This window comes from Drosophila ananassae, chromosome 2R, assembly GCF_017639315.1.
Source record: "Drosophila ananassae strain 14024-0371.13 chromosome 2R, ASM1763931v2, whole genome shotgun sequence".
Lineage (NCBI taxonomy): Eukaryota > Metazoa > Arthropoda > Insecta > Diptera > Drosophilidae > Drosophila > Drosophila ananassae.
The window spans coordinates 9082291-9096295 of NC_057928.1; the positions used below are offsets into that span (position 1 = coordinate 9082291).

The 14005-nt window shown below is 39.8% G+C and overlaps 2 protein-coding genes across 2 annotated transcripts; both read right to left on the reverse strand.

The window, feature by feature from the left end:
• Positions 1-114: 114 nt before the first annotated feature.
• Positions 115-2397, reverse strand: LOC6493621 (venom acid phosphatase Acph-1). The gene is made up of 5 exons (XM_001958082.4): positions 1864-2397; positions 1631-1714; positions 1407-1565; positions 811-1338; positions 115-438 (listed from the first exon to the last, which is right to left on the reverse strand). Exons 1-5 carry the CDS (start codon positions 2164-2166, stop codon positions 241-243), a joined length of 1272 nt encoding a protein of 423 aa, XP_001958118.1. The 5' UTR covers positions 2167-2397; the 3' UTR covers positions 115-240.
• Positions 2398-12553: 10156 nt separating this feature from the next.
• On the reverse strand, positions 12554-13394 carry LOC6493620 (cuticle protein 21). The gene has a single exon (XM_001958081.3). It carries the CDS (start codon positions 13310-13312, stop codon positions 12707-12709), a length of 606 nt encoding a protein of 201 aa, XP_001958117.1. The 5' UTR covers positions 13313-13394; the 3' UTR covers positions 12554-12706.
• Positions 13395-14005: the final 611 nt, after the last annotated feature.

The following is a 14005-nucleotide window of genomic DNA, read 5'->3' on the forward strand; positions in this document are numbered from 1 at the left end:
AATCATCAACTACAATAGCAAACATTTCACAAAAAAAAATATATATAATTCAATTTAATTAGTTTCACACGAAAATGATTTCCCTCCCCTGTCAGAAATTAACTCAACGACCTTTTGAATATTTATTTTTGGGGATTTTTATTGAACTTTATTCTGCATTTATATTTTTTTGCACAACTCTTCATCAGCTGCTATTGTAATACTGAGCGAAAAAAATTTCTCTATGGCAAATGGTTTTCGCTAACGGCCGACCTGATCGATTATACGCGGTGGCGGCTCCACGAAGTCATCGTTATGGGGTCGACACCTCTGCTCCACCGACTCATTGGGTAGCACCTCGGCACTCAGTTCTATGAGTTGGCTCAGGGGACACCGAAGATCGCAGTCTTTCAGCTTCAGCTGCTCCACACAGCCGTGTTCGTCGTTCCGGAGAAAGATCTGCAAGTTAAGGGAAAATTTCATAAGTATATTATTACTTTTTCAACAGCTTAGACAACAAAATTATCACCAAGAAATATACATTTAAAAATAGTTCTTTAGCAAACACAGATTTTTTGTGAAAATAATCGCAAACTTGCAAGGTTGAATATTATTTAGCTGGTACATAGTCTGAGCTAAGCAATTAAAATTCCCAAAAGTAAACAATAAAATTTGGAAAACAATCTCATTTCACAAAAGCGTTCAGACATCTGTTTTTATTACGCATCTCCGCCTGAACTTGAACTTTTAGCAAAAATATTTATAAATATGACAAAAAAAAGTTCAAGAAACTACTAACATTCATAAAATATTAAAACACAAAGTACTTACCTCCACATAGTATTCACCAGTTTCTTTATCCCTGTGCGTTTCAAAAATGGCCATAACAGCAAAACGCGGCATTTGTCGCTTCCAAACCCCCAAGGCCGAAAGGATATTGCCCACAGTCCAGTCGTGTCCTGTGTAGATGTACATTCCCCGATCCTTGGGCTTCAGGATTCCGGCTCTCTTGGCCACCATCTCCTTGTACATTTTCTTGAGGAAGGGTCCTCCTTTGATCTTCTGCATTTCCGGTGTGTAGGCATTGTAAACGTAGCTCTGTTCGGCCAGGAACTGCATCCGATCGGGGAAATAATCCTTTGTCCATTCAGGTAACTTATATCCAAACTCTTGTTCCGCCAAGAGGGTTATGTATAAGGAGTTGACATCCTCGGCACTCTGAACAGATTTCCCAGTCAGGTTTGTGAGTTCGCGGAACATTTTCTCGAAGGGTTCCGTTTCAGCAATCACTTCCGGTCGTTTGAAGACCTCTTCCAGGGCCTCAAAATATCGGGGACAGGGTGTTCGAACTAGCAGGAGCTTAATTATAAATTATAAAACTTAATAAAGATAAAGGGTTTAATTAGTTAAATTAACAATGTTCCTACCGAATCTTCATCGAGTGGCTCAGAGACAATGGGAATCGGTTGCCAATTGAGATGTTTATTCCATTCCATTGGAGTTCCTTTGGGTTCAAACATGCTGGCCAGTGCGGTTTGCAAGGACATCATGGCCCTTGGCGAGGCAGTGGCTTGTGCATGAAGACGCTAAAAATATTTACTTAAATTATAACTGCTATTCTATTATATATTATAATTTATAAGTTTCTTACATCCGGTCTGTAGTAGGGTCCCATGAAATCACCATAACGACGATGCAACCACTTGCCAATTTCATAAAGTTCTTTTTTTCCAGACTAGAAGAAATATTTTATAATATTTAAATTATTAATTTTATATATAAAACACATTAGTTTTATCTCTAAATTATGGCTTTGTTCTCTTGATATTATTTAATAATGATTTTAAAGCATTTTTAAAGATATTTTTAATATTATTCACTCACATTGGTCACATGCCCCCAGCCTGTGGGCTTAAATCCATCCTTTAAGTAAGGATCTTTTGGATATGTATCCACTGGCGTGCGAATTCCGTGTCTGAAGACTATGTGCACTAGTTCCAGCGTGGAATGCGTTGTATTGGGTCTTGTTTTATAGCATTTCGATATCTGCGAGTCCTGCCAAGACAGGTCCTTTGAGGACACACTGTTACTGTTGAGCACACCGATCAAAATCACGACGCCCAGAAGGGCAGCTCCCAAGCCGAACATGGTGAGTATTTGTTTACGCGTCCAGCGGCCGAATATCATTTTGAGGCTGTATTCCTTTTTATACAAATCCAAAATCCAAACCGGAAGAATCGATTCACAAAAACGAGATTTTCGGTTAACAGTATTTGTTGTTTTTGCTTTTGATTGCTTTGTGATTTGGGATTTCTTTTTGAATTTATTGTAATTCAGTTACGAATTGTTTTACGATTTTGATAAAATTTTAATGTGAGCTGCAAGGCGCGTGCAACTCACAGCGTGTCTGAAGCTAAAATAAAGCGTTGACAGCTAGATACGGAGAACTTAAAGAGAGATAAATCAACGCTGGGGTATTCGGCTACTGTTGCGTCACGTGTTGTTGCTGCTTTTGTTTTAATGGCCACTTTCCACCGAACTCGGCTCAAGCCGAGATTCCAAGCCAGGCTTGGCGAATTGAACGACAAAGCGAGAAAAAAACCCACAGCTAATTGGGCGTTTCTCATTGAACCAGGCAATTACGTATACGCCATGTGTTTGCGGAACGCGACTTTTCGGTAGCTGAAAATCCCACCGACCCCTTATTGGTCTATTTTTAGCCTTGGAACGCCCTCTGACGGACCAGTTGGACATTTCTTCCATAATTTCCATAGTCATTACACGACCTGGGGGTCTTTTACTTCACCTCCTATATGTTTAAAAAATATTTTTGGCTTTCTTTCTGACCTCTGGAATAGATATTTAATGGCCAGTTGTTTGGGTTTATTTTTGGCTTTTTTAGCTTCATTATACAATATTAAAATTATTATCAAGATATTTCAACAAAATTGCAATCTTTGCTTAGCTTAGCTTTAGTTACTAAAGGGCATTTAAACTAAGCCTGATGTAATAAGATCGAACCTACCCTAGGTTAGTAATCAAAAGGGGTGTATGGGTTAGCTTATCATATTTAATAAGCGAACCTTTTACTCTGACCTTGAAATTTAAAAATATACAATGTATTACTTTCTTTCTCTTTATAAAAAAAATACAACATATCGTAAAAATACCTAATTTGTGTGGGTTTCTTTGCACTATTTATTTGCTCTGTTTCATTCTGTTGACACTATGTCTCTGGAGAGATAATAATTCAAGTTGGGTATTCGCAATTTCGTCTTGTTTGAACAATTTGTTGTGTTGACTTTTTTTGCGAACTGGTGCCACACAAATTGGCAAACAAGGAATGTCAGCAAATGTCTCTATTCCTCGAAAATTAACTCTTTATCGCCCAATGGATTAAACGTATTTGACTTTTATTTTGTGCGAACGAGAACTAATTAGCCAGATCCGACTGACTATATCGACTGTCAAAACTCCGTGTTTGTAGATCACCACTAATTGTTGTCTAAAATGAATTTTAAGGCTAATTAATGACAACGTTGCCGATTAACTGTTAACAGAGTCTTTGTCAGCTTCCGAACTATGCAATTACCGGCTAAACAAAAAAATAAAGTGAAAAAATAAATAAGTTTCATGTTGAATACTCTACAATTTTGTGATTGTTTATGACTTTTGACAGTGTTTCTTGAACTTTTCGTCTAGTTTTTGTCTAGTTTTTTATTATTATTTATTTTTTGTTTTTAGCTCAAGTTGAATTGGAATCAATATAATTGATAAACACACACGGCATAGAATAATGGCAACTATGTACTACGAGAGCAACGCAATTGCCATTTGAATTGCATCAGCCTGAGGAGCGATTAACATTTTTGCAGTCGAATAGTGAAAATAAATGGCCTTGTTCGCGTGTCAGGAAAGTACTTTTAAAATTAATTTCATCTTTTTCTTTATAGACTTTCATAATACTAAAAAGTGAGTAGTAAAAATTTATTTACTTAAGTTCTTAGAATAGAAATAATGAAAAATATTTTATGACTGTCCAGGATAGTCAATATTCCAATTCTTTGGAATATTTGCGCATATGAGTTAGTAGTTTTCATACGAAATATATGTAGAAGTGTTACTTCACAATATTAGGTCTATTCCACGTGTTTTGTTTAAAAAATAAATAGTTTTTAATAAATTGCGGTTATCAGTAGTAATAGTTTGAACTTAGCCCACGTTTATATTGAATTTTTGTTGGTTCAAAGGGCTCCATAAACATTAGCCAATTAATTTAAATTTATAAGCCTTATCTCTAAATAAAAACAAATGATTCATTCTATTCATCTACCTAATAAATATTATTTTTATAGATTTATTGTTGTAGTCTCCTTTTAGTTATTTCCCCATTTTAAGCACACATGCTCCAGTTTTTCGGGTATTTATATTCCGATCGCTGAATGACTCTCCTAAGCCTATTTGCTAATGACTTTCACTGAAATTTATGGTCACTGCGCCAATGCAGAGCCAAACAAACACCGAAAACGGAAAATATTTTCAAATAATATATCTGGTCAGAGAGTCAGAAAGGAGACCGGCACACGTGCTAACTTGGCCATAAAACGTGCATTAGACAAACAGGAAATTGGGCTGGTGTGGAAAACGTTTTGGGGCCAAAAGCGTCTTCGGGCTCGCGTTCTCCCTTGAAGAATCCATCCGCACATGCACTGGCATTAATATTTATCAGACCCGCAATTACGATTATCGACAGAACAGACAAACTACTGGGGAGACCCTACTGGAGGAGACATGGTGGGGGGGTAATGAAATCGAGGGAAAACAAAACTCGAAAAGGCCGGGGGGAAATCTAGGAAATACCGCCAAATTGTCGGACAAAACGTTGCCGAAATTTATTGATTCCGACGCATTGAAAATAGTTCTCGGTGGAGCAATTTCAAAGATTTGTACGACAAATTTTTTCCAGCTCCTCCTCGTCTTCTGCCTTTTCAAAGTTTGATTTTTTTTCGGCTGCCTGTTCGGCTCCTGTTTTTTTTTTCATTTTCGCTGAAATGGCTGAAAATTTTCCAACTGACGGGCATAAAAATTCGAACACGCGTAGTTAAACAGAAAGTCGGTGGGGCGGGCAGGGCGTGGCCGGAGCATCTATTCAATGAGACAAAGAACGCCGGACCCGGACAGTCTGCGTTTTGCGGATTGCGTCTGAACCGCTTTTATGTTTTTTTTTTTGGCAAAGCTTTTGGGAAATAGGGATGGTGGGAGATAGGGAGGTTATAGGGATGTTGTCGCCTAAACGATAAACCAATGACAAAAGTCAGCAGCGATTAAAGTTCAATTGGTGTGACCTGCCAATTGGCATAAAGGAAAAACGATTTCCAATGCTGGCCAAGTTGGAAATATGTGAGTTCCGGATGGCCAGGGTCAAAGAATTACAGATACGGCAGGAATCTGTAAAGAAAACAAAACAAATTGTTGCTCCTTATTTTTCACATTAAATACAATATTTTTAAATACTATTTAAAATTGAAATAGTCCGATATTATAACCAAAATAATATCTGTTTTTTTTTCTTTAAATGACCAGTTAAGTCTATAGACACACGCACTTACAGAAGCATTTACGGCCAGTCCTGATTATCGCATATTAATGAGTTTATTTAACTTTTTCGATGCGATTGATGGCCTAGAGGGGCATTGAAAATTGTAGTAAGGGGGCGTGGCAGGGCAGGGTGTCAGGGTGGGGGTGGGCAGGACACCCGCCCTCTTCTCATGTGTGGCGGCTGTTTGTGAAGCTTTTCACAGCAAATTACAACAAATTATACACATAATTACGCTTTAATGCTTGGCCTACCCACGCCCCCAGCTCCGGCTCTCTTTTGAACGTGGCCCATACCAACCGACCCCGCCCCCTGTCACGCCCACTTGCCACAGCCCCCAGCCACCCACCGCACTCTCCCGCTCGCCCATCGTTTCCCGGGGCCTTTGGTCTTGTCGTGCAACGCATCAATGCAAAGTAAAATTGTGTGTAAAAAATGTGATAATTAACTTAAGTCCTTTGAGAATTTCGAGGCAGGGCCAGGGGAAAGGTTATGTCCTTATAAACACGAGCACTAACATATACAAAAATACACACGCATATGAATATACAAATGAAAAGATACATAAATGCACATACGTCTGTATTTCGCTGGTCCTTTGTTTGTTTGCGTATATAATGTCATTGTCAGTTAATTATGTAAAATGTCATTCAAGAATGTTTGTGTAATGCGCTGCCAAAGGAAAAATGTTGGCATAAAAGGACTTTGCTTTCGCTTTAAAAATACAAACACACCAACACCCACGATTACGTCCCATATCTGTATCTGTACGTTTGTATTTGCATATATTTGCATTTAGTTGTTGTGACAAAGAACCTAATTGTGAAGTTGTTTCAAATCTACTCTGGGGTATAATGGTTTTTTAAGGGAATTTGTCATTAAATGGATTACATTTTTATTTTATTTTTTATATTAAACAAGGCTCTTAGGCTCTACCATACTTCCATAAGGAGTACATCCACAAGGCCACCTTGGAATATTAAAATATACCTCTTAAGTTCCATGATTAATTTCATTATTTTTTGTTCTGAAATCTATCCTAATATTAAATTATATATAGATTTTTTTTAATATTTATTTTTCTACTAGATACTTGTTACCAAAAGCTACTTTTCCCGAATAATTATTCATTATTTTTTAAAAAGTGTGTCCCACTTCTGTTGTGTCAAACAATGACATTTCACTTTTATGCTGGGAATTCCTGTGGCTTCATAAATTTAAATTATGTTTACCGAACAGCTACACACTCTGACACACATGTACAGGTGTTTTATAGAATTATGCCCTACCTGGCAGCTTCCTGGTCGGTTGGGCCTTTCATTTCATTTTTGGCATTCTCAGCTGGAGCTTACCCTTCGACTTTTCTTCATTTGCTTTGTTAATGAGCGTCTCATAATGCATACAATTAAAGGCAACAACAATAGAGATAATTCAGTGGATGAGCCGACGGGGGCAGTGGCAGGTGGGGGAGAGATCCTGTCGGAGGCAATTAGATGTCCTCGTTAGGCTGAGGTTGACTTCCTGCTAGGCTGCCATGCATGACGGCAGTTAAGCTTTCTCATTCCTGATAATCCTTTATAAATAATGCATTAAATGGTAGAAGACACTGAAAAAAATATTCAAGATTATAGGAAGTAAGGATATTACATTTATAGGTGTGGAAAGCTTTTCAAATATTTTATTTTCTATAACTATTTTATTTTTTAATTAGGTAATTAAACCTCTACTAATAACTATTTATAATTATTTTTCTTAGTGCACTTGTGACCTGCAGCGTTTGTTTTTAGCTCCTGGCAGCTGTCGGAAGCTGGCGGTATATAGATGATAACCCCAAACCTCAGCTGGGCCGTCGGTCTGCCATTTAATTCAATTTGCATAAAAGTGCTCGGCATTTTATTAACCCACTAAACGTAATTTAGTGCCGGGAGCGCACGCTTCAATTGCCCCGCTGATGGAGTGGCCCGCTTCTTGCTTCCTGCTCCCTGTTCCTTGCCAATTTCTTGGCCCTTATATCCCTGGAGAGTCCTGCTAGACCATCCCCACCAATTATCGAGTGTCCGCCTGCCCGCCAGGAGCCCCAGGAGCCGCAGATCGACCTTGCGCCTAGTCAAGCGTTAAGTGGGCCATTTTGGAGGAAGCTCGCCAGCTTTTCTCGCCCACAGCGGGGCATTATTTTTTAAGCCTGTCGTTGCAGTTTTCTGGTCAAAAAAATATTTTCCCTTTTTGGCGGGGGATTCATGCAAAAAGCCAGTCTGAAATGGGTCAGGCCTGTGGGGCTGACTAAGCCGAAACACTTAATGGGACTTAATAAACCGATTCAATGGATGAAAGTCTGGCAGGCTAAGAGGTTTATTGTTTGGAGAGAAAATATTTTTTAAATTATAGGCTTAAATAAGAGTTCTAAGAACAATGGTTAATACTTATTAAACAAACTGTTTTTAATATTATTACAGAGCTAGCTAAAATGGTTTTAATAAATCTTAACCAAACGAATCCCGAACTCCTTGCGGAGTTGGCCATTAGGAAAGTTTTCCTTTGTCTTTTGACCAACATCTGCTTGGCCTACAATTAAAGCATTTTTAATGGCCTTCTACGATGACCTTCAAGGCAAATCACCGCCTGACACACTCCATAAATACGTATAATTTTGGGTTAATTACGTAAAATAATCATATTTTTTTCAACTTTGGCCAGTAGAGTAGGCGATGGGTGGAATGTGGTTTTGGTAACTTACCAGCAGGTCCACTTTGACCTGCTTTTGTTATCATAAAATCCTGCCACAGCCGCTGCTGCCATATAGGAGAGTGTGAGTGTGAGTGTATATCTATGCGGAAAGTTTCGGCACATTAAATGAAATTTAATTCCTGCCGTCATAAGCAGCCAGGACAAGTCAGGACAGCAGCTGGACAGGCTAAAGTAGCAAGAGAAGTGTGGGGCTTATGGTGGAGAGGGGAGGGAGGGACAAAGGACCAGAGGGTAACCGCCGAAAACTGTAGCCAATGTTTCTGATGCTGCTTTGGCAAGGCCTTCTTGTGTCATGTTGGCTTATACACCGAAACTGAAAGGTTATTAAAATAATATTTAATAATAATTGGTTTTATTTCTTAAATTTAAAAGAGTGTTTTCTCTACTATTGCTTAACTTATTACTTGAGTTTATTGAGGAGACAGCCTCTTTTTAGAGGAAGTTTTTTTCCTGTGCACCCGCATCCTTCTATGCCATGTCTATGGCCACGCCTCACGCCTCCCCTTGGCTTTGTACGTGTCCTGGGCCTCTGTTTAAATGTTATTTAACGCTGGCCCAGAAGTGTCATGACTGCCAGCCACTGGTTTCTGCCACATGTGTGTGTGTGTGTGTTTGTGTGTTTATGTGGGCGTGGCAAACTCATAAAATGCCGCACAGTTGTTGCAAAATTTGTGGGCATCCTTTTGTTGTAAGAGCTCCCTACCCACCTTACCCCTCTCCAAACCACGAGAAATCCCACCCAAAAAAACAACCAACAGAAAATGGAAAAAATATCAAGAATTTCACGCTCATCTGACTAAATGGTTTTATAGATTTTGATATTTGCTCATTTGTTGATCCGATTCGTTCGTTGAATTTCATATTAATATTGTTTCTTTGGCCGGCATTTTGTTGTTGGAATTTATGAGGCGGTCAGTTTTTGGGGTTTCCACGGCCTTCCAAACCCGAAATATTCCACGCTTCGTTATCCTTTTTGCCTTTTATTTTTTTTAGTTGGTTCCTTTCTCGGCCCAAGTCCAATCATGTAAAGCCATTTTTGTGTCTGCGTTGGCAGAAATCGTTGCCTGTTGGATTTTGATATGTTAATCATATTTTATGTTTTATATTTTGCGCTTCAACTATTCGATTGCCGACTTTGGGTTTATTGGGATATTTGTCTGCTGTCCAAAAGGGCGTGAAATCCGGCCCAGTCTGTCGGTTAGTGGATGGGTGGGCAGATTGTTGGATTAATGGTCAGAGGCTGCTTTTTTCCATAGGTCATTCACTAAAGGGAGCTCGGCAATTAGCGTTTATAATTTTAAAACTACTTACAAAAAAACCACTCAAATAATCATCCAATTACCATATTCGTATTATGATCACCCAATGAAATAAGAAAAATCCATAAAATCCTCTGGGATGACATTTTTATGTCGTAATCCTTCGTTTTGATGTCGCTTAAGTATCGCACAAGCTCCCTATGTTCGTGGGACATCTTCAGTTGATATGACATTTAGGCCAGTTTATGGCCTGACCTCAATGCCGTTTTGCTAGCCTTTCGTCCCACGGGGCGTATGCGCCATATTTCAGTTTGTTGCTTGTTGCTCGGCCAGTGTCGGCCGTGGGGCTCGTGGCCACAATCGTGCTCATCATCATCAACTTTCTTCATCTCCATCATCATATTCACAACTTAACGTCCACTTTTCCATCAAACAGGCCGTAAAGTGGCATTTCCGTTGTCGCTCCCTTTTCGACCCCGTCGTTGGTTCGCTCACTCGTCCTTTCGCTAGTTTGCCAGTTGCGCCTTTTTGTATGCAGCATAAAATTAAATTATTTGTTGCATAAGCCCCGTCCGGCCACCAGCTGCTTCCCCCCACCCCCACGTCTCTTGAAAAGCCAACGAGGCATGCAGCAAAGTGCTAAGCCATGAGAAAGTGTGCACTTGAAGCAGCACAAGCCGCCCTGCACTTTTCCTCTGGGTCCTGGCCACGCCCAGTTCGCGACAAGGTACGCGTGGTAGTGGTGCCACAAATACCAAAACATGCCACAAAATTATTGAAATAGAATTTTATTAAAATTATAAAAACAAATACAATAAATATTTAAGAATTCCTGGACAAATTTTAAAATTTTTAACAAAAATTATCACCTGGCAGCACTGAAGAATTGAAGAGGAAGAAGGGAAGTCCCTGCAATCGTTGGGTCACATTATTATACTTTGAGCCACGCCGAAATCAGGCAAAACTTTGTGCCACACTCCCCCGAATCCTTGCCTGGATTCTTGCATCCTTGCAGCCTGTCATAACAACAGAACGGAATGGTCGGTCGGTCGGTAGAAGGTCGGTGGAAAACTCAGCGGAAAACTGAAGGCGGCCAAGAAGGGCAACAGTTTTTCCAGGCTGCGCTGCTCTTTTCAACTCTGTACTACCCTCCACTCCCCAATCCCTCGCGAAATCTATCCCCTCCCTTTGGGATTCATTTTCGTTTCATTCATTTATTCGTCGCTGGCTGCTTTTCATTCATTTTGAACTTTCGACGATTTAATTCGGCTTTCGAGCTGCTATTCCATCTCCGTCTCCGCCCAGCAGCCTGGAATTTCTCCGGCTCCCATTCTCCATTTCTCTGGTTCTCTGTTTCAGTTACTGCTGCCATAGTATTTCCCCATTCTGTGTCTGGCGGACGCCTTCGGCCAGGCGACAACAAAAAGGTTAAAGGGGCAACAGTACTATATTACGGAAAGAATGCAATTGAGATGCACTTGAGAAAATTAGGTAAGAATTGGCATGGTAGGAAGGGTATTTTACAAAGATTTTGAACACTTTTAGATTCTGGATGTTGGCACCAAAGGTAAGTCAAATTTTTCATCTTCCGACCTTTATTGAAAAGTTTACTTCTTAGTTAAATTATGTTTTAAAGCAAACTTATATCATAGTTTATATTATTTGATTTTTTATAGTTTATATTATATATTATATTATATATTAGTTTATTATATTAAACACTTTTAGTTAATTATTTTCCCTACACTATAGCATTTCTGTAACAAACCCCTATTCGTATTCGATATACCTCAATGGCAACAATAAATTTCAGTCCCTGAACCCTTGGCATAAATTTCACGTCTGCATTTTGGTCTTTCTGTGAGCTTTCCTGTTTTCCCTTAATTTTTTTTTTTTTGGTTGACCCCACCTGGACGACTGCCACGATTGCAATCTCCACTGCTCATTTGCATTTTTAATGAAACCATATAAAGGCGAAAAGGGGCAAAGAAGGCGATGTGGGCAAAAACTGGCCGAAAGTGTGTAAAGAATCTGCAAATTATGAGCCAAAGGCAAGATACCTTTCCCATTCCATCCATTCACTTTGTTTCCCGCTCAAACACACTCTGGCACATACCTTGGCAAATAAATCGGAACATATCCTTTGCATATCCCCAGCCAAACAATCCAAAATGTCAACAGTTTGTCGCTTATCGCGGCGTCGGCGAATTTTCTCTCTGTAACCAATAAATGTTTCAACATCATTTACATTTTGGTGACAGACTTATCCTCATGGCATTGGAAATGAAATCTTCTCGCAGAGCGCTGGGACTTGAATCATTTTGGTCCTTTCGCTGCTGGTCCCGAGGTCCAGAGGTCACAGCGCCCAGTTCAGTTTTGGTATTGCGGTCCGAGCAAACAGCACTCCACTCGCAGATTTATGTGACCGCAGAACTTTGCTTCACGGCATAAATTAATGTTTAATTGATGAATTTATTTGGTCGAAGGGAAAGATGCTCGGCTTTCCATCGGTTAGTGATTCATCAATCTGGGGGTCAATGGGGTAAAGCTTAAAAATGTATTCAATAACATTTCTTGAGATCTTACCATAAAAAATTTAAAGTTAATTTTTTTTAAAATATGAAACATTTTTTTAAAAAAAATTTTTTATTAAATTTCAAGGAAATCTTTTTTAAAGCTTATTGCTTTTATTTTACTTGCGTAGTCTAAGCGCGCCATTTGTTCAAAATAAACTACTTGAAATCGGTTTAAAGCAGTTCACCTTTTGCTAGAGATGAACTCTTTCTGGTGGAGAAATAAATAATAGCCGAGTTCACAACCGCAATGATTTTAAAACTGTGGAATAAAATAAAAACTAACTTTAAATGTATGCCATTATTTTTAAGTAATATTTTGAAAAATTAAGATTAAGCTCTTCTTCTTACTTTTTATTATAATTTCAATAAGTACCATAAGAATTTAAAACTTCAATAGATTTTATATTTTATCGCATTTTTTGCATTTTGCTTCGTTTTATTATTTTATAACTATAGTTAAAAATTTCGTTATTTGTACAATACAACCAATACAATACATTAATTTATTTCCATCCTCGTCCGTGTGCAATTAGTGTTCAGTCAGAGTCGCCTTACCACCACTTGTGGCCATTTTCCTGCCACTTGCTACCCGTATCCTGCTTCACATCCACGTAGCTGGTGGCATGTCCGTGCCCGTGTCCGTAACTGTGATCGTGTCCATGACCGGAGTGCTGGGGCTGGTAGTGTTCGGCATGTCCGATGTGCTTGACCACAGCCTGGAATCCGTTGTGGGAATCGGCGGTGTACTCCACGATCCTGGTGCGTCCATCGGCCTCCTTCATGGTGTAGCCTCCCTTGACTTTGTCGCCATCACGGGTCTCCCACTGCTGCTTGATGTCTCCGGTTTTGGTGTCCTTGACGCCGTAATCGAACTCGTACTTGGGGTGATGCTTGGGCTCCTCATGGTGGTGGTGGGAGTAGTCCTGGTGATGGGAGACGGGAGCCCAATGCTGCTGGGGCTGTTCCCAGTGCTGCACCTTCGGGGCCTCCACCCACTGCTGGTGGTCGTGCCACTTCTTGGGCGCCTCATGGTGCGTCTGAATGCTGTAACCCACGCCATGTCCATGTCCGTGGTTGTATCCTCCATGGGAAGGAATGTAACTAGCGGCTGCCACACCCAACAGAGCACAACAAATCAAAGTAAGTTTCTGAGCCATTTTCGTTGGATTTCCTTGTGATCGACTTGCTTGGCCTAAATCGCAATTGGAACTGTGATAATCGGTAGACAATGCCCAACGTTTTTATACTTTGCGGCCCATTCTATGGAATCAATTAATTACAATTTACTCTCGAGGCTAAATAGGCTAGAAAAAAGTAAGAGCCCCAAAAAAGAAAAATGCTTTGAATTTTTGTGCAAATTTTCATTTTTCCTCATTCGTATTCATAATCTCAGCTCTCGACTGGCGGCGATTGGCAAATTAAATGTGGCTCACAAACCCAAAGGGGGCGTTAGCATAGCCCCACTAGCCAAAACTAAGTAAAAAACGCAATATTATTATTTTTTTCGGTTAGAAATCAATCAACAAGTGTGGCCCGCTTTCAAATATCTCAGCAATAGTCGCCTCGCCTCGCCTCGCTGGGTTTCTTTGGTTGCCGCCTCCTCTTTTTTTCTTCAGCTCCGACTTCACTACGAGTGACCTTGAGAAATGTGGCAAAAGGGGCTGTGGTGGGGATTGGAGTCTCATTGGGCGCTTTTCGGCCCAGGGGGTCTGCTTTTCGGCCAAACCCAATGCTTCCGAATTGGCGCTAACTCACTAACCAGCGGTTTATGTTTTCTAAATATTTATAATTAATGTGAATGGACTTGGCGGATTTTTGTGATTATATCTCGTTAAATAAAGATCATTGAA